Consider the following 25,509-nt stretch of genomic DNA (forward strand, 5'->3'; position numbering starts at 1 on the left):
CCGCAAAACTGGGAAGTCCCAATCGGCAGGTACAGCAATCTTTTTAAAACTCCGATTCTCAACGTATAGACCTAGTAATCGTAATAAACATAAAAACAAGAAAAAACACCAGTGCTGTGTTCGGCCACGTATCCAGACACATCCCAGCTTAAGATCCACATCCGAACTCTCACCGACGAAAAGCCATTCATGTGTAAAGTCTGCAGCAAAACGTTCCATGTGGCAAAGAACCAGTTAAGTTCGCACATCAATATAAACTAAAGATTCACATCGGCTTGCACACCGGTGAGACGCCATTCCCATGTAAAGTATGTGGTAAAAAGTTTCGTGCGAAACGTTACTCGCAGAAACATGTGAAAGTTCATAACAAGAACCTGTACTAAGCACCAACAATCTGAATAATGCGTCAATAAATTTAATAATCTTGAACAACTGCGTTTTTTTTTCTATCAGAATTATTCCGGGTTTCAATGTTCCTCCCGATACGGGAGAACCTTCTGGTCCCCCGGCAACCTTCTCGTCTCTGTGGTAAGACGGAGCAGATCAGTTGGCCCAATTGAAGGCGGTTCTCAAGTCGGCAACCCTCACACAATTTCCACCATTTTTATTTGATTGGCTTTATTTGAAAAAGGAATTGTTTTTCTTTTGCATTTATTTCGATCACACAATTCAATGTCCATTCTCTTCATTGTCCTCATCGTCCTCCTGCCGGCGCCGACTTCCAAACACTTTTGCCGGGATGGTTTGCCGTTCGATGGGGCACCTTTTGGCTAATGTCCTCATCAAATTCCGCTCCGAACTCGCCAGAACTCTCCCGTAATTTGGCTGCAGTCCGCGGAGATCGCCCGTCCCCGTTCGATCTCGCCCAGCTTCATCTCCATCTCCGCAAACAGGACGCACATTTAGCGCAAATCCAGCGTACAGCTGCAGGTACCGACGCCAGACGCGCACTGCCGTCTCCGTGATGGAACTCCACATAGAGCGGCCAAATGCGGTGATGCTACGTTTTTGTTTTCTTTGTATGTGTTTTGATTAAATTCAACTTTTTATGTGTAATGCAAGCGTTCAAGTATAATAAAAAAGCTTTTTTCGTTATTTTAAGGTTTTTAAACGCCCAAGCTATGCAATTTGAATGACACTAAATTCTTTTAATGCACAATCTAAACGCCTGCGTTATGCAATCTGTATTGCACAAAAATGTTTCAATGGATATTCCTCTGCAAATGCGTAAATCGTCTCGAACAAGAAACCAGGCGCCTCCTTTTTTAATGGAATTGTTTAAAAGGAAAGGAATTAAAATAGGAATAGGATTTTTCGGAATTTACGCAACATGGAAGGCCAAAAATTCGGATTTGTCATATCTATCTATTTTAGGCTAATGTAACTAAAACCCTCAGTTTTTAAGTTGACTTATGACCGCCTTTTCCCCTTAGTGCGTTGACGGCCCGCACGATGAGTGCAAGGTCGTCAGCGAAGCCGACACTCCGCACCCCCTCTGGAAGTGGCAGCGACAGGACAGTGGCAGCGACAGTGGCACATAACATTCCAGAGGGTCGGTCCAAGGATTGTACACTGCGGCACGCTAAATGTGAACTTCGTTTTTTTGAATAGTTCGTTAAAAAGTATACGAGTGTGCAGAGCGAGACGATCGAATAAAAACACACACACAGATTCATTTCAATGGCGTGTATTTCGAAATTGTATATTATTTTCACTTGCACACCGATGATCCCTGCCTTTTCTCCAACTCTCTATCCCTCTCCTTTTCTTTTGCTTATCTAACTTGCGCGCGCTCTCTCGCTCTTTCTCTCTGTCGCCTGGTGACCCTTTGCACTGCGGCCATCCTTTGGGAAGGCAGCACAAAGGGGTACAGAGCGCACAACGCAGCATCCGGACTCCTGCTGACTGACCTGCTGAACAGTAATATTTTTATCGGCTTATTTTGGTTTTTTTCCTTTATACAAAAACATTGGTTTTACATTTTACACAGTGTCCATCTTTCTTACCCCTCCTTTGCCTTTCTCTCCGCCTGCCCTATCCGTCTCCGTCCTCCGTCTCTGCGCTCCCATTCGAAAAGGTGTAAACGTTATACTATGCTTGTGTGTGTGTGACCGTGTGTTTCCTGTGAGTGAGTGTGTTGGTGCCAGAATTGCTTGATAAGTTGTTATAACTTCTGGGATATCTTCTTTTTGAGTGATTTTGTTGTCTACTTTTTCCACCATTTCCCCACTTTTCGCGGGGTGCAGTCATCAATGCAGCTATCTATTTTGGAATCTCGCTTCAACTTCCGGTTTCTGTTTTTGCAATGTCTTTCGCTACATGCCATCCTTTCTTCCGTTTAGTTTCTATTCATGTACAGGTTAACACGATACTGCGCAAACACACCACGTGCAAGCCTTTCCTATTGCGCGATCCACGTCACTTCCGGTGTCCGAGTCCGAGCCACGCCAAACAACAACGCCACGTGTTCGTTATGCGGTTCTCACAATTTTAGATTATTATCTGCCTTACTGTACTCTGTGCCTTATTCACTTCTATCTCGGATCTCGGGAGGTTTATCCCGAACAACTACTACGTAGCAGGACAACGAGCGCTGCAATAATGAGTAAATGATGGCGTAAGCTGTTCGTGTGTTTCTTTTGGCGCGTGTTGTGTTTCGTTACAATTAGTTACAATGCTCTGTGTGTGTGTGTGTGGGTCTGTGTTTTATTTTGTGTCCGTTTTTGGAAAGTATCTTTGCCGCAGCACTTCGGTGTCCACAATCCGTTCGTCCGTTTTGCGTTACACAACTTACGGGACTGCTGAAAATCGCAGACCATGTACCGATTCATCTCTTTTCCCTGTTCTCCAGAGCCAAGGGTCACATAGCCAGAATTTGTCAAGCAATGTATACACTATCGTTGGTTAGTTGTGAATTCTATTCGGTATTTTGTTGTTCTGTGAGCTTCTCAATCGTATTCGCTTTGGCTTTTGATTTCACAGCTTCCGAGCTTTCCGATGCTGGGCGACCCCTCAAGTGGCTAGTAAAACGTGGGTTACACACGCACACGAGACACCGGATTTGGAAGGGGACAGTAGAGTGACTAGCGCCCCTTCTGGCTTCGTTCGGCTATTGGCGTTTTAGTTTTGGGCTTTGTTTTTGATTTCATATCTATCAAATAATGTTTGCTACTACTTCGGTTTGGAACGTGTAGAAAGCTACTAGTGTTTTCTGGGTGTCGTTTGAGTCGAGCGAAAATGGGCCGGGCAGACTGGGAGCTACTAAACATTCCTCGCTCCCTCTCTATGTACCAACAAGGCTTCTGTTCTGCTTCCGGTTATAACTATATTGTGAACGGTAGGACCGAAACGACTCTACTGCCACTGTCTCTGCCTGTCTGCCTGTCCTGTTCTAGTGATTCCATCATAAGAGAGCATAAGAAGGTTGATTTCACTGTTCACTTTTCGGTCCAAAACGGTGCCACGAAGCTTGAAGCCATATGTTACTTGAGATGTTTGCTTGGTAGAAATGTTTAATGATTTACGCACTTTGTCGCCGCAATAGTCCTACAGTAAACGTGCCGCTCGTGAACTAGTGAGAGTACGAGATAGATGTGGATGTGGATAAATTTAACCAAAACCAAAAGCTACGTCAGCCAAGCGAACTCTGCGCCGAGAAAGGGACCTGTGTACCGTAACTTGTCGGCTGGCTGGCATACTAACTTGTGTGTGTTCGTAACGGTAGATTGCACGAAAAATGGCTGCCAATGGCTGTAAAACGAAGCGCAGGTTTGGTTGCTCTTTATTAACGTTTACACTATAATTTTGCCGGTTGCCCCGTATATTGCTACACCGTAGGTTCCGTTATACTATGTTCACTGTTTATCTTACCCTACCAAAAGCCAATAATAATCGTCACCGTGGCGGCAAAAACACAACGCATTCCTCCATCTGCATTTCCCCCGTATGCGCGTATAAAACTGCACAAAATTTATACGCGCTCTCTTCCGTTCCGTTCTAGGCGATAAAACTAATAAGCGTCTGTGGTTTGTATTTGCATGCGTAATCTTCTGTCCGGTTTCGGGTTTCTTTTCGCAAGAAGGTTCCAGGTTTCCGTTTTACCTTTCCGTGTTTTTGGTTTCAGCATAATTTACATTTTGATTTTCCTTCTTTCTTCCACCCGTCCGCCCGCTGGGAGTTCTGGAAATTCGATGAGCGGTGTTCCTGTACAACAATTAAGTTTTCTTCCCCCGTGTTACTTTCGTACGATGGAAAAACCGGGCGATAAAAGCGTCGCGATTAAAAAGGGTTTAAAGCGGAAGAATAGAAAGTTGGGTAGCCCGTGAAAACACAACAGTAAAGCAAACCCTTCGTCCCCTCCAGCGGGGGCCATCTGAATCGGTTCGTCCACGTACCCGTTCCTGTGGTTTTCTAACGAATTGCACTAGATCTGTGAACCGTTGGCAGACCGACCTACGTCGTGTATCGAACCATATGAGTGGCAGCAATTAGACTAGAGTTTCTGGTTTTTCCCTACATTTCGTTTCCCTACATGAAATGGCAACCGTCGGCCGCCATCTCGCTGAGTATCTATAAAGAAGGTAATGAGAGTGTTTCAACTTAGCGATACCTCATCTAGGATGTGTACGTACGTGTGTGTGTGTGTGTGTGTCTGCTTCCGATACAGTACAGTGTGGCGCCGCGCTGGACAACAGGCGTAATTCTAGATTCTAGAGCGTTAGGTTCGCATCGTACTACGTTGCCCTTTTTTTATTTGGTAAAGCAATAGGGTAGTCTTTTTAAGTTTAAATATTGTAGCAATTAGGTTAAGTTTTTGCTTATTTTACTCTTTTTTGTTTTGCTAGCTGTTTAGGTAAAGTATCTTTCGTGTCCGCGCAGCCTTGCCAAGGTGTCTTCGTCCCTAACAGACTCCGAAAACAGCTTTCAGCCAACATCTAGCCTCTCTGGAAGCTTTTTTCCACTCCCGTTTCCGGATGGGAAAGTCTGCTACGACCGTGCCAATAGACCATGTGTTGTCCGTGTAGTTCCTAATGGTAGTACCCTACCCTAGTGCATTCGCCTTCTCTACTTGATCACTCATGTCCTCTGGTAGCGAGTTCGTAGCCATCGCTCGGCTTCCAGAACTATCCGACATCTTCTCGTTTCGTTTCGATCGATCAAAGTGGATCGATGACGATGGCTGCTAGCAAAAACCCTGTAATAACACCCCTTTCCTCGTTTCCTCCCTTCCTCCGCTGCCCTAAGATAATTGGTTTTTGGTAAAATGGCGCGTCCAGTGGCGGTCCGTGCCGACCGAAAGTGAGTTCATCTTGGGCGTTTTTTAAAGTTGCGCGCGACGTTCGACGCGAAATTGACCCGGTAAAAAGTGGTGAAGAACTGTGGTGAGCCCCACCGTGGGGGGGTCTGTCCGCCAATTTCGTCTGTCCGCCAATGTTAAGTTCGATCAGTAGTAGTAGTAGTAGTAGGTAGTAGTTCCAGTAGTTCCAACGGACCACCGCGGCGCTATGCCTAGTTGCGTTAACGTTCCGGTAGCAATATAATGTTATTGGTTTGTTAGTTGAAGTATCGTAATGTGTATTGTATATACGTGGATTGTTCTTCTGCTGGTACGGTATCTGGTATGTGTGCGGGGGAAGGTCAGCCACACTCCTCTAGGCCGCTCGAACCTTCGGCTGCAGAAGGAAGCGACCGCACTGATAGGGGACTTTTGGGCCGGGGGTCGCAACGTCCCGTTCGGGTTCAGCTTATAGTCAGATCTCCATCTGTTCGCCAATCAACATCAGCAACTCGCCCGGATCGACCTCATCTTCGGCAGCCGCGCTGGCGTCTGCGTCACCGGTGGCGCCCGGGCTGGCGCTGTTTGCCGCTGCTACATTGTCTCCAACACCACCACCACGCCGCTTCTGGTTTCCGGTTGCTGTCTCTGTAGGAGTGTCACTGTGCGCTGAATCCTATCAGAGAAATAATTCTCATACCAGCGCACTACCGGACATGGCCGCCGGCCGTTCCGTGCTGCGTTCCCGCTCCCGTTCGGTGGATTCCGAGCTGTTGAGGGAGAGGGAAATCATTGAACCACAGATAGAACCCTAGACCAATAGGTTTCGGCAAAACATAGTCGGAACAGCGAACAGCCCCGTCTGGTGTCCGGGGCAGATAGGCGGATTTAGTGAACAGGTGAAGCAAAAGTTTTTGCAGAACTCAACAACTCACCGATGACGTACGCACGGCGTCGATAGCCCCGAACTTACCTCGAGCGGACGGTTTTGATTTCGATCTCGTCGGACGAGACCGAGTTCTTGTTGGAAGAGGTGGCCGACGAGCGGCGCGTCTTGCCGATGCTGGTCGTATCGTAGAACGTTTCCTGCTCGATATCGGACTCCTTCTAAGGTCGAAGCCCCCCCGGCAAACAAAGACACATAGGCAGGCGGCGTCGGTGGTGGTGGTGGTAGTGGTGGTGGCAGGCGTGGTGTGGTGGTGTTGGCACACAGTGGCAAGGTGAGCATCAACGGCACAGGAGACAGCGCAACGCAACGAGAATTCCGCAACGAGGGTTCACCAGAAAAGACAGGTCACAAAACAGGAACGGAAAAGCATGCATAAGCGTTCGAAGTACCAGGCTAAAGAGTCAGAATGGGCGACGGAATGGAAGGAAAGCTGGGGGCGGATTTGGAACTTCGAACTCGGTTTAGCAGAAGGCGCGCAAAAGGCAGCAAATGTTCAAACACACAGCCGAACACACACTTACGTGCTTGTTGTAGTTGATGCGATCGCTCGTGTCCGACCCGCAGGATATGCTTTCGGCGACACTGTTGGTGCACTTGTTGTTGTGCTGGTTCGTGGGGCTGCTGAGGGCCGGGTAGCGCTTCGAGCAGACCTGCGCCTGGATGTGCTCGCAGATCCGCCGGAACCGCCGGATGTTGCCGGAGATGAGCGTGAACGTGATCGCGAACAGCATGTCGCCGACGTCGCCCTGCTTGCAGATCGTGTTGATGTCCACCTGTATCCGCACGTGCCGCTGGAACATGGTCGGCCCGGTACCGCCCCGCTTGTACTCGACCCGGAAAGACATTGGCGAGAGGACGCTGTGCGACAGCTCAGTCATCTGTGTGAAAGGGGGGGGAAGATCGGTTATGGACTGGAATATCTCGTGGAGACCATGACTCCGACTCGTGGCGATACGTACCGAGAGAAAGGCATGGATCAGGTGAGCTTTGACCGTCGCTAGCGGCTTACCCTTCACTAATACTGTAAACGTTTCGTCCTTTTCGGTCGTCATGAGGTTCCCGAACCAGGACTTTTTCGTCAGCTCCGGCGACGACTCCGGAGTAAGATGCACTTCTTCGGTTGATACTGTGTGTGTGTGTGTCAAGAATAGACAGTTTGTGAGGTTATGTGAGCGGATCATTCGGGTGCCGGTGACTTACTTTGCATTTTTCTACGGTGAAACTTTGGACTGCCAAGGAAACTATTCTTAATGTTCGTCAGTCGTGTCTTCCACAGCTGGCTGCCGGTGGTAACGGCCTGCAGCTGCTGCTGCGCGCTGCCCAGTATCGGCGAACCCGGGATGGCATTGATTGATGATGTCACTGTGGGGTGAGGAAGAAAAATGGTTCATGACCCAACCGCCCAACTAGAGCCCAGCTCGATACTCACTATTATTGGAGTCGGTCTCCGAGAACAGCCCGACCGTAACGGCTGGGCCGGAGTTGGCCCGATGGTGTACGGGCGACGAGGATTCGATCACCTGCGACTTGGTGCTGTTCCGTGGCGAGTAGTTCGAGTGTCGGTTCGAGGCCGCGTTCGGCGATGGCGGCGGATGGAGTTGATCTGGAAGTAGGAAGGGCCAAGGGCAGGTTGAAAACTAGCGGGACTCTCGGAACCGAAACTTCCGATCTTGACACTTACTTAGTGGCTGCGAGGAGTTGACTACGACGCCCCGCGTCGGGCTCTGATATGAACTGCGCGACAGGGGCACGGACGACGGCGAACGGCGGCTGGCACTGCCGGTGCTCCCGCTGTGGCTCCGGTGGCCATTATTGAACGTTTGGCGCCGGGAGGTAAGCGGTGAGCCTTCGCTAATCTGACCGTACGCCGCCAGGCTGCTGCTCCCGTTGATGCGGCACGTATCGAGCCGCTTCCGGGGTGGGTCGGCAATCTCGATAATATCGTTGCGGGGCCGCAGCACTTCCTCTTCGTCTTCGATCGCCGGGCGCCTCCGTTTCCGGTCCAGCAGCAGAAAGTAGATCACCTTCTCGGTGTTGTGGCTGGGAAATGGGGCGTATACATGAACAGCTTGGTCGAGGCGCAGCCGCGAGCGTACTTACTGCGGGCTCAGTAACTCCTGGATGAGTTTGTCCTTCTCCTTGAAGCACCCGAGGGAGCAGATTGCGTTCAGCACGTCCGTGTCGACGGCGGACGCGTTCGGGATGACGTGCGTCTGGACCACCTCCATCATTGGGAGCTCCAGCTCCAGTTCGCCTTTGCCGCCGGCCGTCACCCACGGATGCTTGTTGATTTCGGCAAGCTGCGGAAGTCGCGAGTCGGAGAGATTAGGTCCAGGAGGCCAAGATTCGAGTAGCCTGGGCTTAAAGGTACTCACCGTGAGACGCTTTTCGGGGTTCACTTCGATCATGCCCTTCAGTAGGCTCTGACAGTCGGGCGGTACAAAGTGAGGAATGTGAAACACGCCGCGCTTGACCTTCTCCAACAGTTGCCGTAGGTTGTCGTCATCGAACGGAAGGGCTCCGACCAGCAGCGCGTACAGGATGACGCCACAGGACCACACGTCCGCCCGACGGCCATCGTACTTTTCACCCTGTGTGTTGGGAATCGTTATCCAAGGAACGCTCCAGATACAGTTGTTAAGTGTCCGTACTCACCCGAATGACCTCGGGACACGCATAATGCGGCGAACCACAGGATGTCTCCAGCATCGAACCGGCCGGTTGCAGCGACGCCATACCGAAGTCGGCAATTTTAATATTATTCTTGTCGTCCAGCAACAGATTCTCGGGCTTCAGATCCCGGTGGCTATGACGGCGAGGACGACGACGGGAATGGAACGGGAATTAGACCGAGGTACATCGAACCGATCGAACGGAACACGACAAGCAACAAATGGATTGCACACGGTGATTATGTATGCCGCCGAGCCTGGACATCGTCGTGCATTGTCTGTCCCGTGAGTGTGTGTCGTGAGATGAAATTTAATTACAAAATCCCGCTTTTAATTCCCCAACAGCCGCTGCCAATTGGATCAGCAACGGGAAGTGATACTCTCGGTCTCTCCCTCTCTCCGCCGGTGCGCATAAAAATGGGTTTCACCATTCGGCCACCGTGGCCAGAGCCAAGATTTGCAGCCGGGTCTCGCCACATCTTCGTGCGGAGGGTGCTAAATTTCTTGGACGCTAACCAAATTATTTACAATTTGTAGGCCGACCCCGGCGGACCCAACCGGGGGCCCCGTGTACGAGCAAGTGTGTAATCCAATTTAATTTCACGAAAGCGCCATTCAATGCGTTCCCGGCAGGATGATGGGAGGCATCCAGACTTGAGGCCGATGTTGAAACCGATGCCTTAAGTTCTTTGTTCGGCCCTCGTTGCCGCTGACGTGTGCCAGATTTGAGCGTTCTCGGAATAGCGATTTTCTTCCTAAAGTTCCGACGTCGACTCCGTGACGTCTTTCGGCGCAGAAAACGCAGTGGACTGGCGGTGAAGTAAAGTATACACTTTCCACGGACCAACCAGACTCTCTCAAGTAGAAAAACAAAACATTGTTGCAACGGTGGCAACGGTTTTTCTTTGTGAACCGGTGCCGCAAGTGGCCTTAGTGGCGGTTGCATGCCGATGACGGTCCCCGTGGCTCGTTCGCAACTTGGCACGAGCCCATGAAAATTGAATTAATGCACACATATCGCACACGCCTGGCGTCATCCCCGGGACATGCCCGGTTTTTGGCAGCGGAACGCACTTTCGGGCAGGCGTCAGGAAATCCACGACCGGGACCAGTAACGCACCCAGAAAAACCAGAAACAGCCAGCGTCAGATGATTCTGGCTCGTTGAAGTGGCTTGTGGCATCGATTGTCCCAACCCTTGGTAACCCGGGCTTCCGATTTTCCGATTGCGAATTCGATTCTCAACCGGAATCGTCGCCGTCGACGTCGCGTGCGGTGGATCCTGGACGAACTTGGGTCTGTCGGCGACGAGCCGACTCGGCCGATCCCTAATCCGCTTACAATCCTTTTCCCCCATTCGGCCCCATTCGGACAAATTAGTGCATCAAAACCTAGGGGGGTTCCTAGGGTTCGATTTAATCATCAAGGCGATTTGGCCGGTTTTGTAAGCTGATTATGACACACAGACTCTGACGGTCACGTATCGGTTCCACGGACGCAGAGGCCGATTCTGCCGATGACATTGAAAAGCTGCTCACATACCGGCGGCCGCCTTCTGTCCGACAAAATCAATTGCTTCTTGCGAGACCGACCAATTCTAATACTATTCTGGCCTTGCCGATGATAACAGGGAAAGAATTAGAAGCAATGGTACCGGTTGGTTCGGGGAATTTGTCCGAATTACTTTGATAAGATCCATTCCTATGCGATTGTGAATTTAAATGAAATAAAATAAAAACCCAGAAGGTGAAGGCGCCATAAGAGCACAAGGCGCCATAAATCGTTGCCTGAATGCCGTGGGTGGACCGCCGGGTTGGTTGTGTCGTGGGTGGAACATCACGTTCAACAAGTGCCCTTCACAGCTCGCGAGTGCCCAAATCTCGGCCCTAAGCACAGAACACAGGATTTTGCCATTTTTTTGCTTATTTTCCAGCCGTGCGCTATGATTCCGATCGATACGATCTCTAAGCGGCACGGAGGAGCCGTGCCTTGCTTGGCAGTCCCCCCATTTTCCTTGTCTTCTCACTCTTTTCGGCCGGCCAGGTCGGTCGATGGTAATGGTGGCCCATCATTAATCAATTATGCAGCCGATCGATGCACGGTTGACATCGGTTTGTCAGAGGCACCAACCAACAATGCCAGGGCGCGCGAGGCCGGAACCGCCGTCCGTTGTGCTTCCTGCCCGACTTGGATCGCAGAGAGCAAAAGTGAAAGTTGCTGCTTCCTCGATGCCCTTGCTAGTGTCCGCTTCCGGTTCGGGTGTTTGTGTGCGTGCTTTAATTCGGAAACCCACAGAAAGCACCCGTGATGGTTATCATAACTAACTTCCGACTGGTGTGGGCTTCGACACACTAACGCTGGTGGCGCACCATCATCGCCGTCATCATCGGCCGACATCGACAATCGAATCCCGTTCTGCGTCCCGCCGATGATTTGCATTACATAATTCCGAAACAAGTGCGAACCGAGCGAAAAGAGCAACCCGCTCCAGTCGCTCCAGACTTGACCCAGATGTCATGGATTCGGGAACCAAAAGACAGTGTCTATTTATGAAAAAGGGCCTCCCCCGTAGGGACAGCTGCTCAAAGGTGGCAAATAATAATCGCACTAACTAACACGCAACGAAACTCGGAAAATGTGCAGAAAACAGTGGTATCTCCAGCAAACAATCTGTCGCCGGCCACTATGGTACCTTGCTGGTGGTCAGGCATGAAAATCGAACAGACAAAACCTTCCCTTTGTCAGGGGATGGTCAACACATCGGCACGGCACGGCCATTTCACGGCCATGCGTCTAGCGCCGTGTGTGCGTTGTAAGGATTCACTTGGCGCAGAGTCCGTAGGCCCTCAATGTGTTTTAGGCACACCCTGCCAGTCAGTGTTTTAGCCATTTTCTTCGTATCGCTCGCTTTCGTCCACTTCCCCGGGCAGTGTGTCACTTCACAATCTGACATTCGAGATAACCTATCCCCCCCCCCCCAGAGAGGGTTCGCTTCACACACATGTAACCGTGATAATTCCGTGACCGGGGGGCCAATGTAATCCTTTTGCTGGGGACGTTATGTAGTACGTACCATATTGAGTGCGAGTGGCAGAAGTCCAGTGCGGAAATGATCTGCCGGAAGAACTTTCGGGCCTCCTTCGGGGTTAGGCGGCCTTTCTTCACCAGGTAGTCGAACAGCTCCCCGCCGGAAACGTGCTCCAGCACGAGATACCTGTACACCGTGCGCCATATTGGAGGTCACGGAAGAGAGGAGTTATTATTGTGAGCAGCGAGCGAAGTCTGTGATGTACTTGTGAGATTTTCCGTATGAGCACCGAAAATAATGGCCCAAAAATGAAGGTGGACTTGTGGTGCAACCGCGCGATACTTACAAGTACTTCCGGTTTTCGTAAACATCCGTCAGCCCGAGGACGTGCGGATGGTCGATTAGCTTCATAATGGCAATTTCCCGTTCGACCTACGCTCGTTTTCGGTGCGTTCGGTGCGTTCGGAGCAAAGGGTACGTCCAAGGCGAGGAAAGTATGCAACCCGCACAGCACGGTGGAGCACGGACCAATCACACAAGTAGTAGCAGCAGCAGTAGAAGTAGGCCGTGTAAGCGGAATCGGCGGAAGAAAAGTAGCAGAATGAAGATGAAAGAATTAATTAGAGTCCCTTAAGGCCGAAGGATCGCTCCGGTCCGTCCGGTCCAGTCTGCCGACAAAGAAACCCCATCGCGTAGCCCCATCCGTTGGAAAGCGGATCCAACGGGACGGACGACACCACACGACGGTCACGGTGAGAGGCCTAGTTAATTGCTTCGTTATCGATTACGTCCTCTGTGGTAGCCCCCGGAGTTGGGACCGGACCATCGCAAGGAACCGTGCTCCAGGTTATTGACCATCCAGCGGCGCGATGGAGTTTTGTCGGCGGACTGAAAACCAGTGTCGTCAGAATCGTCACCTTCATCAGCACCGACTCGCTGAGCTTCTCGCGGTTGATGATCTTGATGGCCACCTTCTTGCCGAGGACACAGTGGACGCCCAGCTTCACCAGGCCCGTCTGGCCCTTGCCGAGGGTCCGTTCGAGCCGGTACGGCCCGACGTACTGGTGACCCTCGGTCGTACCGCTCGGCGTGGCGTTCTCCTTCTGCACCTCGCGACTCATCCTGAGGCTACACTACGGCTGGCCTGGCAAGGCAGCAACTGCACAGAAGCTCGTTACAGAAGACTCGGTTCTAGCGACGATGTGCCCGGTTCCGAGAGGTCCGGAGAAGGTTCCGTGAAGTGACTCGGGGAGTGATGCACACAACCACAAAGGCAGGAAGCGCGCTCTGGAACGCGACCGGGAGGGAGCGTCACGTACGCATAGCGGGGGGCGATGCCTTGGGCCAGCAGTACGGGCCCGCGGGGTACGCAAAAAACCACACACAACACAACAGGGACACGGCCGCACGCACACGAACACTAATTTGTCTCAATCCGCGCAATCCCTGCCGCGTAATTGTCGCCAGGAAAGGACAGGAATTGTGTGGCCAGCTATTCCTGCACACGAAACACACGAATCGCTGGCTGGCTGGCTGGCTGGTGGCCTTGCGGATGGATTTTTCACTTCCTCTCACCACTCACTCCGGCCGCGCACACACTCACACACACACATCCTTTTCCGTTCGCCCTTATCGTTCCGCTGGTGGCCGTTTGAACGTTGCCGAATCCGAACCACAAATCCCCGCCGTAGGCAGGTCACCACGGCACGGAAGGACACACCGTAGAGGTGGCCATCTTTTTCGCCCACAATCACTTCACACGCGGCCACGGGAACCGAACTGCCGAGCTCTCTTCACAAAGGAAGCAACCCGAGCCCCGACACCGTCCGTGGAACCGCTCGCCTCGCCTTATCTCCTAGCCACTCCTGGGCACAATGGCCACACGTCGTCGTCGGTGGCGGTTACGGCACGGCCCACGATTGTCGGCCACGGAACACAGGAACACGCTGCAGGCGGGAGGGGCGGCCAACGGGTTTCGGGGCACGCGAAAATTTCACACTCCGACTACTGGCGTGTGTGCGACTACAGCCACGGCACCGACGAGTGTGTTCCGTTTTCTCCGCCTTGGCGTGGAAAAATCGATACGGCTCACCATGAGCTGCGCCGATGAGCTGCCTCTGCACACTCACTCCGAACTCACGTTCCGAATCTCACCACTTTCCGAATGAATAATGCCCACACAAAACGCAGCCTTGCTGCCTGCGGTGAGAAAGGGTTCGATCTCATCTCACGTCGTCGTGACACGTTACTAAACGCACTCCCAGCGAGGCTACTCTGTAAGAAGTTAATTGCCACCGGCAACGACCGGGGTCCTTTTTTTAATTTTTCAACTCTTTTGTCCTTCCAGTGACAAGCCATTCGGTTGACAGCCAGGAAACCATTTTTCGCCGTCGGGCTACGCCATCCGGAACAGGTGCTTACTGTCCGTCCGCACTGCTATTGCTTCTCGGGCTCGGGCCGGACCGCCGACCGCCTGGCACGCAAACTGACGGATAGATGAATGGGTTGCCTGACTCGCGCGATTCGGAACTCGCGACCGTAAGGCTTCGCGGCGGTCTCTTTCTCGCCCGCGTTTACTTACGTCAAACGACGCGGCCCAGTATCGTAATGTGCACGGAATCCGGACACCCAAAATTACACGGCGCGCACGTGAGCCCACTGGCGGTGGTGGGCGCGGAAAGCGCATGTGCACACTTCCGCTCGCACCGAAGGGTTCACCGTGGTTCACTCACCACCGCACGCTCACTCATCGTGGCCGTTACACAGCGCGTTTTTTGACAGGAAGCCGAGCGACGGCGGCGCCACCCCGATTTTGGCCACCACCATGTGCAGGAGGCCCATTGGATTTCGCCGCCGAGGGGTGCCAAACCGAGACCGAGGGTTGCTGCTGCTCCTGGTGCCCTGAGATGCACGCAGTCCGGTCCGGGCGATGATTCATCATCTGCGCCGCGGTCTTTCGTACGGGGTTGTTCTGCATTTTCCGCGGGTTGGGGAGATGTATCAACAGACCCGCCAGGCGGGCGGAGGTTTGTTGTTTTATCACAAATCCCCCCTTACGTTTGGTCGGTTTGGTCTCAGAGCCGACTTTGATTTCCTTCCAAAGCAAGCGACTCGATTTCGAAATGCGTTCACTGAGTTTTAAATTTCGCAAGGAACAAAAACATGATCTAGTGTTCTTTAGGTACATAAAATTGCCCTTCAACCATCGGCCTTCGGTCGCCCCGTGACATGTGATTGAATGCTTTAATCAATGCTCCCGATAGCTCGGCGGTTTCGGATTCGGTGCAGCTGCACTGCTGCTGGTGCCAGGCTCAGTCAGAGGACACACCGGGTTGGGTTTCTTCCTTCAGTATAAGCTTTATTTTGGGCATGACTTTACTCGTGGCTTTCGTTTTCCTCTTCATATCAAAATAAAATTTATAAAATAGCTAAATATAAATATATCATTTCGCTTGTATTTGTGTGTCTGTGTGTGTTTACGCCCACGTACCCGCGGATTGTTGCCAACGGGCAACGCGCACCTGCCGGTTTCCCACAATCTTTAACACTTCTATTGATCCACCGGTTTGCTTTTTTTTATCTTTGTTTTTGTTTTTTCTTTTATGCTTTGTGCAATTTACGCCGGTTGGCTATTATTGCATCCAATATTCAGCCTCGTAGTGGCCACCCCACTCCAACCAAACGGATTGGCCTTATTCGTATTGTTTTGCCCAGGCCTCTACACAACACGCTTGAAAATGCAGTTTGGCTACCGAGTTAAAGCTACGTGGTTGAAGCATAAATCTGCTGCTGCTGCTGCTGCGGCTGCTGCTGCTGCTGATGATGATTGATTTTACCTCTTTTTTCGACGCAAATTAGTGCAAGGTTTTCGCTTCCTGTAACTATGGCGTCCAACAATAGGTTGCAACTGCATCAAATCTACTTTTGCTGATACAAATAAAGAACCGCAAACGTCTGGGTGATAGGTTCATAATGGTTCCAAAAGTGAGCAAAACCGAGGGAGACCTCAGTGTGGAAGCTGTTTCGAGTCGCTTCGCTTCCATTAATGGTAGGCTATTTGGCTGCACACCTCTCAAAGGTTCAGTTGTCAAAAAACAATGTCGGAGTCCCGGCCACTTACTTCTAGTTTGATTACTTTGCGCGTCTGTTTCGTGATATTTTTTTCAGTGCGAGTGCGTGGTGCTACTTCACTATAGCGATACGTTTCGTTTCACAGTAATTTGGTGCTCCTCCGAGCTGCTACAACGAGCTACACTCTACCAAAACATCCGCAGTACCGCAAGCGTTCCTCTAGTGGTGTGGCTCTCTCTGCCACGTAACAAACACTAAACAGTGTGTCCTTTTTTTAGTATAATCCCTCCACTGCCCTAGCTATCGCTTGCCACATTGCTTGCCTTCCGTAGCCTAACCGAATTAACGAGTTACAAAATACATTTTACAGCAGCACACAGTAAGCAAGCTGCAGCCTATCTATTGCGCAATGCGATACTTGGCGAATCGAATCATTCACAGTGATTGATAATGTGTGTGTGTGTGTGTGTGGTGAAGGATTACAGGGCCTATTGGCCCTGCCTCTAGTCCTGCCGCTTTCTGTATCCATCGACTGGATCGACTGGACACCTTTCCCAACGCTTGAAGCTCTTGGAGCCAAACCGTTTGCAAATACTATAACAAAGTTTATTGTTTCGCACGCAACCCCATCTGAACAACGGTTTCTACAACCCTTTCTGAACGGTCCTGCTGATGGCGTTATTACTAGTGCCCGTTTGACGGGCCGGATTGGTTGTGCTGTTGCTAGTCTTGGAACTTATGTGCAGCTCTTCCTTGCTGACAATCATCGTCACATCCGTGCTATCGTCTATCACAATGGATGGTGCGCGTGCCGTGGTTCTGTTGGATGTACTGCTACTGGTGGTGGTGGTAGTGGTACTAGTAGTGGTGGTAGCAGTAGTAGTTGCAGTACTCGTAACCGAATTGGTACACTTTGGGACGGTGGTTTTTGAGGTTAGTTTCGGCGACGCGCTCGTCTCCTTCTTGACGGGGCTGGTGTTGGCTAGAGTGCCCGCACCGCCAGTGGAGGCCTTTCTGCCTCCACTGGCCGGTGTGGATTTCTTCGGTGACCCAGCGGTCGCGTCAAGACTGGCCAACTTCTCGCAGGTGGCACTTTTCTTCGGCGACGCTTTCGGAGACGCTTCGGGCGTTGATCGGGGGGTTGATTTGGGCGTGGAGCGCATACTTAACCGCCGGCAGGGACCGGGCGAGGTCGATGATCCAGTTCCTCCGCCGCCGCCAGTGGCACCACCCGTGCCTCCGGACGAGCCAAGATAGATGGCCGATCCGGTTCCGCCCGTAACGCCACCACTCAGATCAACCCGCGACCCGTGGATGGATGGTGGAGCGGATCCTTAAAAAAAGAAAGAAATAAGATGATCCAAGAAGGCCAGTAAACCGGGCTCCGCGGGAAGAAACTTACCGGTGTAGGAGTAAAGTCCGGACGGACCACTGCGTGGCCGGTACGTACTGACGATGCTACTACTGCGCCGCAGTTCCGACAGTTCCCCGATGTCAATTTCCGCCGCATGCTCACCGGCCGCCCGTGGGTTGTCCGAATGGCGACCAGCGCCACTGCTGCCACCGCCAGCCTGTCGCTGGCCGCTCGAAGCCTTCGCGGAACAGCGCGGCGACGTTGGGCAGGACTGGGCGCCGCCCGGTGAACCAACGCTGCGTACGGACAGCTGCGACGACGTGGACGGTGACGTCGAGAGGGAGGAATTGTACTGCTTCTTCGAGGACACGCTCGCCTTCCGGGGACGGCTGCTTCCGCGGGAATCCGTCCGGCAGATTCCTGTCAGACGGGGGCGAAATTGTTTAGCTTCGAGCACCCGGAAAGTGATGAGGATGATGGACTCAGTGCTAAGCGTGTGTATGATACATGGGGCTGAAGCGATGGTAGCTGATGGGGCCAGGACGCTGATCTCACGAGAGCAGACTCGGGGGTCGATGATCAGCTAGCTGGTGACGGCAGTTGCCTCGGTTTGCAATTTATGGGGACGCTCTCGAAAGACCCGACCCGGAGTGAGAAACGATTGGAATCGGCATTAAGCTACTGAAAGGACTAGCGTGATGCGGGAAAAGCGCTGGAAAGAAGAGACCGGCAAAGAGAAGCCAACGCGTGATGGCGAAGCTGATGATGATGATGATGCAATGGCGCCAGTGCAAGCGAACGAAATGGAACAAATGTCCTTGCAGTCGGAACTTACCGGTCGGGCAGTCTTTGCCAAACTTGCAGTGACCCTCGCAGACACCCTTGCTCTCCAGGAGCTCCTCGTAGTAGTCTAGCGACCGGTAGCACTGCTCCCTGTCCGAAGCCTCCAGGGCCAGGCTGGGAAAGCGTTCCTTGAGCCGCTTCCTTTCCTGCAAAATCCGAGAATGTTAATGCTTCCGGTGGGGTTTCGGCGCGTGACGGTACGTGACCATCGTACCTCGAGCAGTTTGTTGGTCTCGAAATCTTGCAGCTGATTCTGGAACCCCAGGTTGGGGTTGGCGATCGAGCGGCCGGCACGTACGACCTGGCAGAGAAAGGGTTCGAAACGCGTTAAATCGGTGCGACACATCAACCCGGAACCTGGGGAAATTCCTTCGGCCTACCTTCAGTGCCTCCTTCCAGCTAAGCGTCGTCGAAGCCATAATGTAAGCGACAGCCACCGTTACCGAGCGGGACATGCCGGCGAGACAGTGGATAAGGACATTTCCCTCCTTGAGGCGTGCCGAGTGGATGAAATCGTTGCACACCGAGAAGTACTGGGAAAGGTTTTGGTCCGGTTTGTCGGCGGCGATCACACACAGATAGTGCTTATCCTGCGGGGTTGGCGGTCGGCGAAGGAAACGAAAGGAAAGGTCACTAACGTTTATTAAACCGATAAATTTGTGGCCAGCCCCCCGAAGGAGTTTGGGGTGGCAGCCAATGAGCCAACCCCCGGTGGAGGTAAATCCGACTCCATATAAACTATTTTTCTATGAGGTTATAATTTACTTTTTCGCTCTTTATTAGTAGTAAACGTGAACCACAAAAATAAAAAGAAGAAAAGGGGTAATTTAGGAAAAACGTGCAGGGCACAAAAATCAGTTATCGCGTGACCTCAAGCTGGAAAGGACTCTATGGTAAGCTGAAGAGATTGCCCACAACAGCCCCAAAACTCAAACCAACTCTACGAAACTCAACCCCAACTACAATCCTCGCTACGGCCACGGAAAGGATTCGTGCTCTACGCAAAATTGAGACACTAACTTAACGAGTTTGCCACTCGACAGTTGATTATAGATCGGAACTGCCACAAAAGTGCTCTTCCGAAGAACCGGTTTAATAATGATGGTTGGATGGTTATCAAGCGTAAGCAACACAATAATGTATGGCTGGTCCGAATTTTCCAGGCAAGAGAAAGTTTTGCCCCCCCCACACCCAAAAGCTCTCGAAGGACACGCAAACCTGAATGGGGTTTCAGTTTTGTGGTCCGCACCTTTCCGGTGGCTGTGACTGCTTTCGTTTCGCCGGTTAAGAGCCATCGATTCCGGCCATCGCAGATACTTGGGAAAAGGCCACTTACACATGAGATGTCGCATTTCTTCTGTCACGCAACGACATCGTCATTGCGGGCATTCGTATGCAAAACCCTCCGGCAAGCATATTTGAAAACCAATAAAATAGTTCTCAGAAAGGCGAGGGTCGCCGGTAATTGCTCGTGTTCGCGTGGGTTCGAAGAGCATCGCTTGGGCGAGACTATTGGATGTTCGGAAAGCATTTTCGGAACATTCCGCTCGTTTGCCGACCAGCTACAACACCCAGTCACGTGCAACAATGTCACGCAAACGAATGGCGAAAGTCTTAACGTAGGCTTCGCACAAGATTCGATTAAAAGTTCGAGTTTTTACATCCATTTATTTTTATGTTCGCCATTTTCTCACGCCAAGGCATGGCGCAGTCGAGCATGTAGCTTTTTATTTTTTCTTTGATTATGAGTTATCTTTTTCTGATTTGTATTTTCCAACATGATAAAGCGTCGTTCAAAGATGATTGATGGTTCACCGTTCACCAACCACAATATGCTCTCCAGTTCCGCTTGTGGCAGAAAGAAAATGAACCAAGATTGAAGTGTAACCCGAAGATCCGCATCACGCTGGTGCCTTTTGATTCCATTTGGCCTCGAACCGGTCGATTCGGATGGAGGGAGCCTGGAATAGATGTTGCTGGATCATGGTATCTACCTTCATAATCATCTACTATCATCTCTCGCTCATGTTATGCTGTCGCATTCTGACGATTCACAGTTCAAGTTTTGGCTCTTCGGGTTTGTTTTTTCGCAAAATAACGCAACGTTTGATCAATGGCTTTCGTTAGTCGAAAAATCACCAAACGACGCAAAACACCCCACAAGACGATTGGGCCTCAATCGAGCTCGGATATGGCATCGTGGTAATAAAATGAAACACGATACATCCGATCCGGTGCCGGTGCGTGTCCGGTACGACATGCGGACAGCATCGATAGGAGACACTCGGCAACCCGTGATCGATTGTGCTTATGTAAAACAGGGCACCCTCCACATCGAGCATCGACTAATGATGGTTACAGCATGCCACCAATTGGCATATGGAAATCGGCATCTGGTGGGGTATCTGGCAACTTAAAGTGATGTCTAAAGGCCTGATCAAAGGGACCTCAATACGCTAGTCGAAGGAATATGCTAATTGCTTCTAAACATTCGGTATTAATTTTGAAGCAGATCCATGATTGGTACACTTACATTATTAAATTTAATAAAAACAATGAAATAGGTCGAAATGAACTTTCCTACGTTGAATGTTGCACGAGCATAAAAATGAAGCAATCAGGCAAAACAAACAATCCGTCCATTTCATAACCGTTCGAGTCGGCGGGATCACTTCTCTGATGGCGTGTCGATTCCTGCTATTGCATGCATTTGCATATATTAATCCACCCGTTGCCGAAGCAAACAAACAAACGAAGCAAACTGACAAAGTAAGGCAAATAAATTATTCACCAAACGTTGCGCGTTACGCGGCTCTACATTTCTCTTCCTTTAGGGCTTCCGTGGACGGTGTAGAACGAAGGAAATCAAATTTCCTTCGTCCATCTTCCCTTTTCGGTGATATCGCGCCGATCAAAGTAGTCCAGCGCACGTATTGCTGATTGAATTGTGTTCTTTTACGATGTAGAACTTTTCCCATAGAGACCAAATTGAGTTCCTGTGAAGCTGCTTGGGCTGCACAGTTTTGGTATTTGTTACGCTGACTGACCCGTCGTCGGACAAAGTTGAACACAATGGGAAGTTGTTCGACTATTTTACTCTTACACAGCACCCGCTCTTCTGAGACGTCATTAGCTGACAATTGCTGGCAATTGACAAGCGAATAATAAGCTATTCTTAATTGGCAATTCCTTCGAATGATCACCAATGAGCAAGTCTGGCGCATAATCTTTGACTTCCCAAAGACCTTCCACTACCAGCACAATCAATCATCGAGCAATCGATAGGCGTAACATAACTGTCTTCATTAACCTAATTAACGGTGGCCCCAAAAACCGGGACCAATTTGTCCGGGATAGTTATCCGAGCGACCCCGAGCCCGTACTTACCGGGTGAAAACGCCTTGGACTGTCGTGGATGGATACGATGTGCGTTATGTTGTAGCGGTCCAGCTGCTGGTAGTCCTTCGAGTCCCGATAGTTGCCGATGTACAACCCGGGCATCACCTGCGGGAAACGGAAAATGATACCGCCCTTTGATCCTTCAATTTTGGTTCCCTTGTTCCCTTGCCTTGTTACCTTGTTCATGCCATTTCCCATTTTGCTGGTTCCGTATGCTGGCGGCTTAGACGGGCAACGACAAAACCATCGGATGCTACTTCACATCACGTCCAAGCAATCTCTAATAATACAAATTTTCTCCCTCGGCTTGTTGAGCACTTTAGAAGCCCCTTACGGCAATTGCAACGGACAACAATCAACAACAATTTCAACAAACAACAACGGTACAAACGCAACAAACGGACAGTGAATCCTTTTCGGGGTGGGCCTCACGGAGCCAGCACTGGAGGATCGAGTAACAAATCTCAACTCAACGCACGGTGAACTAGGATCGGAACCGATCGATCCGTTCGTTCACATTGTCTTCGTTCAGTAGCAGCCATCTTCGGTCGCTCAGTAGCCTCCGCGTGGTCACTGGGAGTCACACTTTAAATCGCCCGTCGCCACAGTCTATTAGGTTTTATGATGTTTGCCGAAAGTGATCCTTATGAGCCACGGTTGGGACCACATACGTTCCGCGCGTTCGACGGATCCCGTGTAACATGTAACATAATCCCTCATTGGCATTTTGTTTTTTCGCGCACACTTCGATCACACCAAATGCAAACACTCTGCCCCCGAAGGTGCGCTGGCCCTATTTGCTGTTCAATTTAGTTTTCTCATTTCTGGCACCCAGCACATAGCGTCCGTCTGTTGTCCTCGTGGGCTGACCATGTTTTCGACTTGTTTGTCGAATTCAATTTGGACACGATGACTGTGGGAGCTCCCGGTGCGGTTCGGTCCTTCGGCAGTAATCAACACACGGACGACGAAGCCCCACGCGGCAGCTGCTGCTTTGCTGGCGAGCGCGAGGGCAGAATCAATTTGCTTGCTACGTGGTAGCGAAGGAACGGAGTGATTGGTGCTCCGGTTTTTATGCTCCCATTTGCGTGCCAAATGTCTTTATTTGTCTTGTGACGAGCTATGATTTGATTTTCCTCGTCCATCGCCGTTCCGCGCGGCGTGCGTCGAGCTTGAATTAAAGTATCCCCGTTTTTTTTTTTGAGGGCCCTATGTGGTCACTGGTCTGGGAGTGTGAAGTACTTTTTTTGTCACCACATCACTGATTGGGCCATTAATCGAAATAGCTCAAACCCCTTTTTTCGCTCGAAGGGTTTCATTTCGTATCACTATGGCCCGTTTGACGCCATTACACTTCATCAATCTCAGTTGGCTTCGTTCGGTTCGTTCCAATTCTACAATGGATTCAGATTAAATAATTTAGCTTTAGCAACTTCCGTTCGAACAGAATAGTTTTAGTAATCCTCGTTCAATTTTTTCCAGTAGTACTTGACAAAAAAAATCCTAAATCAATTAGATTGGTGAACGCCCTAAAACGGGCCGTGCTCAGCCCAGATGTGGCCAACTCCTGACCACGTTTCTAAACCATAGAAAAACGGTTGCCTTTCCGTTTCGGAAATAGAACCCCGTTCACTGATGGCGATAATCATGGTATGGTATGATGATGATGAGAGAGCTAAGCTAGGATTTCGATTTTGCGTGCCCAAAATGTTCGCTGCGTGTTACATAACCGGTGTACCGTGGGGCCACCTTAACCGCACGGCGAGCCAAAAGTGCGTTTGCGGCTTCACCGTTTGGAGCTACCAAGCGCCAAGCACCGTCCCTTAATGGCTCGCTCAACAGCAATTTACGAGCTCCTGTCTGCAACAGGAGCCAACATGTCTCTCGACGTCCCAACGCGCACACAAAGCTCTCTCTCTCTCTCGCTTCACTTATCATTCACTCTCTGTTTTGTTTATCATCTTACATCGCATCGCAGCGGAGACGCTCTTTAATATTTGACAACCGAAATACGCGCGGTCCAACAACCTTTCACCAACACACATGTGTCGTCGCATCGACGGTGGCGCAACACACCCCAACCCCAACCGGGTACACACCAGATGTGTCCTTTACTCTGTCAATGCACTACGGTCTCCGATCTCTCCGGCGGAAGGTGAGCGGTAGTAGTAGACTCTAGTAGTAGGATCCGCAATCGGGATTCAATTACCAGCGCGACACTCTCACGACATGGCGCAACACAACAACCAGCGATTGGCAAGCCTTCTCGTCAGCAGTTTATTCTTTTTCGCGTGTTAGTGTTTCGCTTGTTCTCTCTAGCCCCTTGGACAGAGGCCTACTCCGACTCCGCACAACAGGCTTACTGTGAGAACGTTTTGGTTTTCTTTTTTTTCCCACTTCTCCACTTTATTGCTCCCCGCGAACCATTTCTGTCGACCGAGACAGGGCGACGTCAAAACTTCCCCATTACCATGGTTACGGGGGTTTCGTGTCACCGTCGGGCTACTCCAATCGCCAAAAGTACTCGGTGCCCGCGTTGTGAGACGAAAGGGGGAAACTTTTTTGCACGGGTGATTTGTATCGGCAAACTTTTGCGAAAATTTTATGTTTCCTTTTCTGTGGTTGATATTGATCCTGGACCGTTACATGTGGTTTTTCACCCACTCGCCTATTAATAGCGGTCGGGCGGTGGCCCGCGAGCTGAGCCCATGTCCTGGAGCCCAGCAGCACTAAATAAAACTACCCGAAATCCGATGCACGACACGATAAACGCTTCACAGACACATACGTTTACGCAGGTAACATACAGCAGGAACTGCAACGAGTAGACCGCCCTCCAACGGGCACTTCCGGAAAGTGAAATGAATTATTCTCACACAAAAACCAAAACCGTGCCAACCAATCGTGAACACGATCCGTTTGTGGGGCTCGTGGTGGGAACCATGTCAGTCAAAGCCGCAAAGGCAGTAAAGGCTAGTGGAAAAACTGGGACGAGCCTCCACAATCACACACAGGGCTGTCGGAAAGAGGGGATGCGATACGACCACAACGCGAACGTTACCGAACGTGGCCACGAACCGAAAGAGACTGAAAATGCCCGCCTAGGAACAAAAGCCACTCGCATTCCGGTGGGCAACTCCGGTGAGGTTGGCTCTCATTACGTCTCTTGGAGCATGATTCTCTCTCGATCCTTCTCTCGCCAGTCAGCCAGCCAGCCAGCGCTCTAGTACACCGGTTCACTAGTCGTCGAATGTCATCCGCTTGTAAGCGAGAAGTGACAGGAGCAAATTAGCTTTTCTCACTCTCACGGCTCACTCCGGGTGCAGACCGCCTTTTTAACCATTGCACAGCTGCTCCCCGATATCAGCGTGTCTAAACGAGACGCTGGGTAATTTGCATGCACGCAGAGCAGTGATGATACCTTTCTGGCCCTTCTTTTGTTGGGTGTTCAGGTGTTCATTTCATTTAATTAACAATTGAAAAATCAGCACGTTTAACGCCGGTGTCAGAAGTATTTCTGCGCCAAAGTACGGACGGTGCGGTTATTTGGCGAGCAAACACAAACAGCGACGGCGTGGAGGACCGGAATCCTTTTCGATTTAATTGAAAATTTCAAATAACGCTTCGCACCGCGATGGTTAACCACAAAGCATATTTAACCAACAAACGTTTGTGTAAACGATGTTTGAAAACAAAAAGACATTTCAAATGTGTTATCCTTTAACACGCTACTGCAAGTTTTGCCATCGTACATCATACACTCTGCCGTGCCGGAATAAATTCTCAACATAAAACGCTCTTCGTTTTAACCGTCGTGCAGCATTGGACACGGGTGGTATCCCCTTACCAGTAACACTTCACTACGCGATACGCAAAGCACCACAGGCCTTTCTAGCGCGTAACAATCTCGTTTTATCTC

The 25,509-nt window shown here is 50.8% G+C and overlaps 2 protein-coding genes across 2 annotated transcripts; both read right to left on the reverse strand.

Moving 5' to 3' along the window:
• Positions 1–5,969: 5,969 nt before the first annotated feature.
• On the reverse strand, positions 5,970–13,044 carry LOC128278115 (serine/threonine-protein kinase BRSK2). The gene is made up of 13 exons (XM_053016778.1): positions 12,841–13,044; positions 12,270–12,355; positions 11,969–12,109; positions 8,880–9,030; positions 8,600–8,815; positions 8,325–8,524; positions 7,906–8,264; positions 7,654–7,827; positions 7,425–7,586; positions 7,184–7,350; positions 6,746–7,102; positions 6,249–6,379; positions 5,970–6,045 (listed from the first exon to the last, which is right to left on the reverse strand). The coding sequence occupies exons 1-13, from the start codon at positions 13,042–13,044 to the stop codon at positions 5,970–5,972; spliced, it is 2,424 nt and encodes an 807-aa protein (XP_052872738.1).
• A 3,594-nt stretch (positions 13,045–16,638) lies between these two features.
• On the reverse strand, positions 16,639–21,906 carry LOC128278778 (uncharacterized protein DDB_G0271670). Its single transcript, XM_053017507.1, has 7 exons — positions 21,768–21,906; positions 21,579–21,695; positions 18,572–18,781; positions 18,406–18,492; positions 18,184–18,337; positions 17,397–17,768; positions 16,639–17,327 (listed from the first exon to the last, which is right to left on the reverse strand). The coding sequence occupies exons 1-7, from the start codon at positions 21,786–21,788 to the stop codon at positions 16,639–16,641; spliced, it is 1,650 nt and encodes a 549-aa protein (XP_052873467.1). The 5' UTR covers positions 21,789–21,906.
• Positions 21,907–25,509: the final 3,603 nt, after the last annotated feature.

This window comes from Anopheles cruzii, chromosome 2 (assembly GCF_943734635.1).
Source record: "Anopheles cruzii chromosome 2, idAnoCruzAS_RS32_06, whole genome shotgun sequence".
In the NCBI taxonomy this organism is placed as follows: domain Eukaryota; kingdom Metazoa; phylum Arthropoda; class Insecta; order Diptera; family Culicidae; genus Anopheles; species Anopheles cruzii.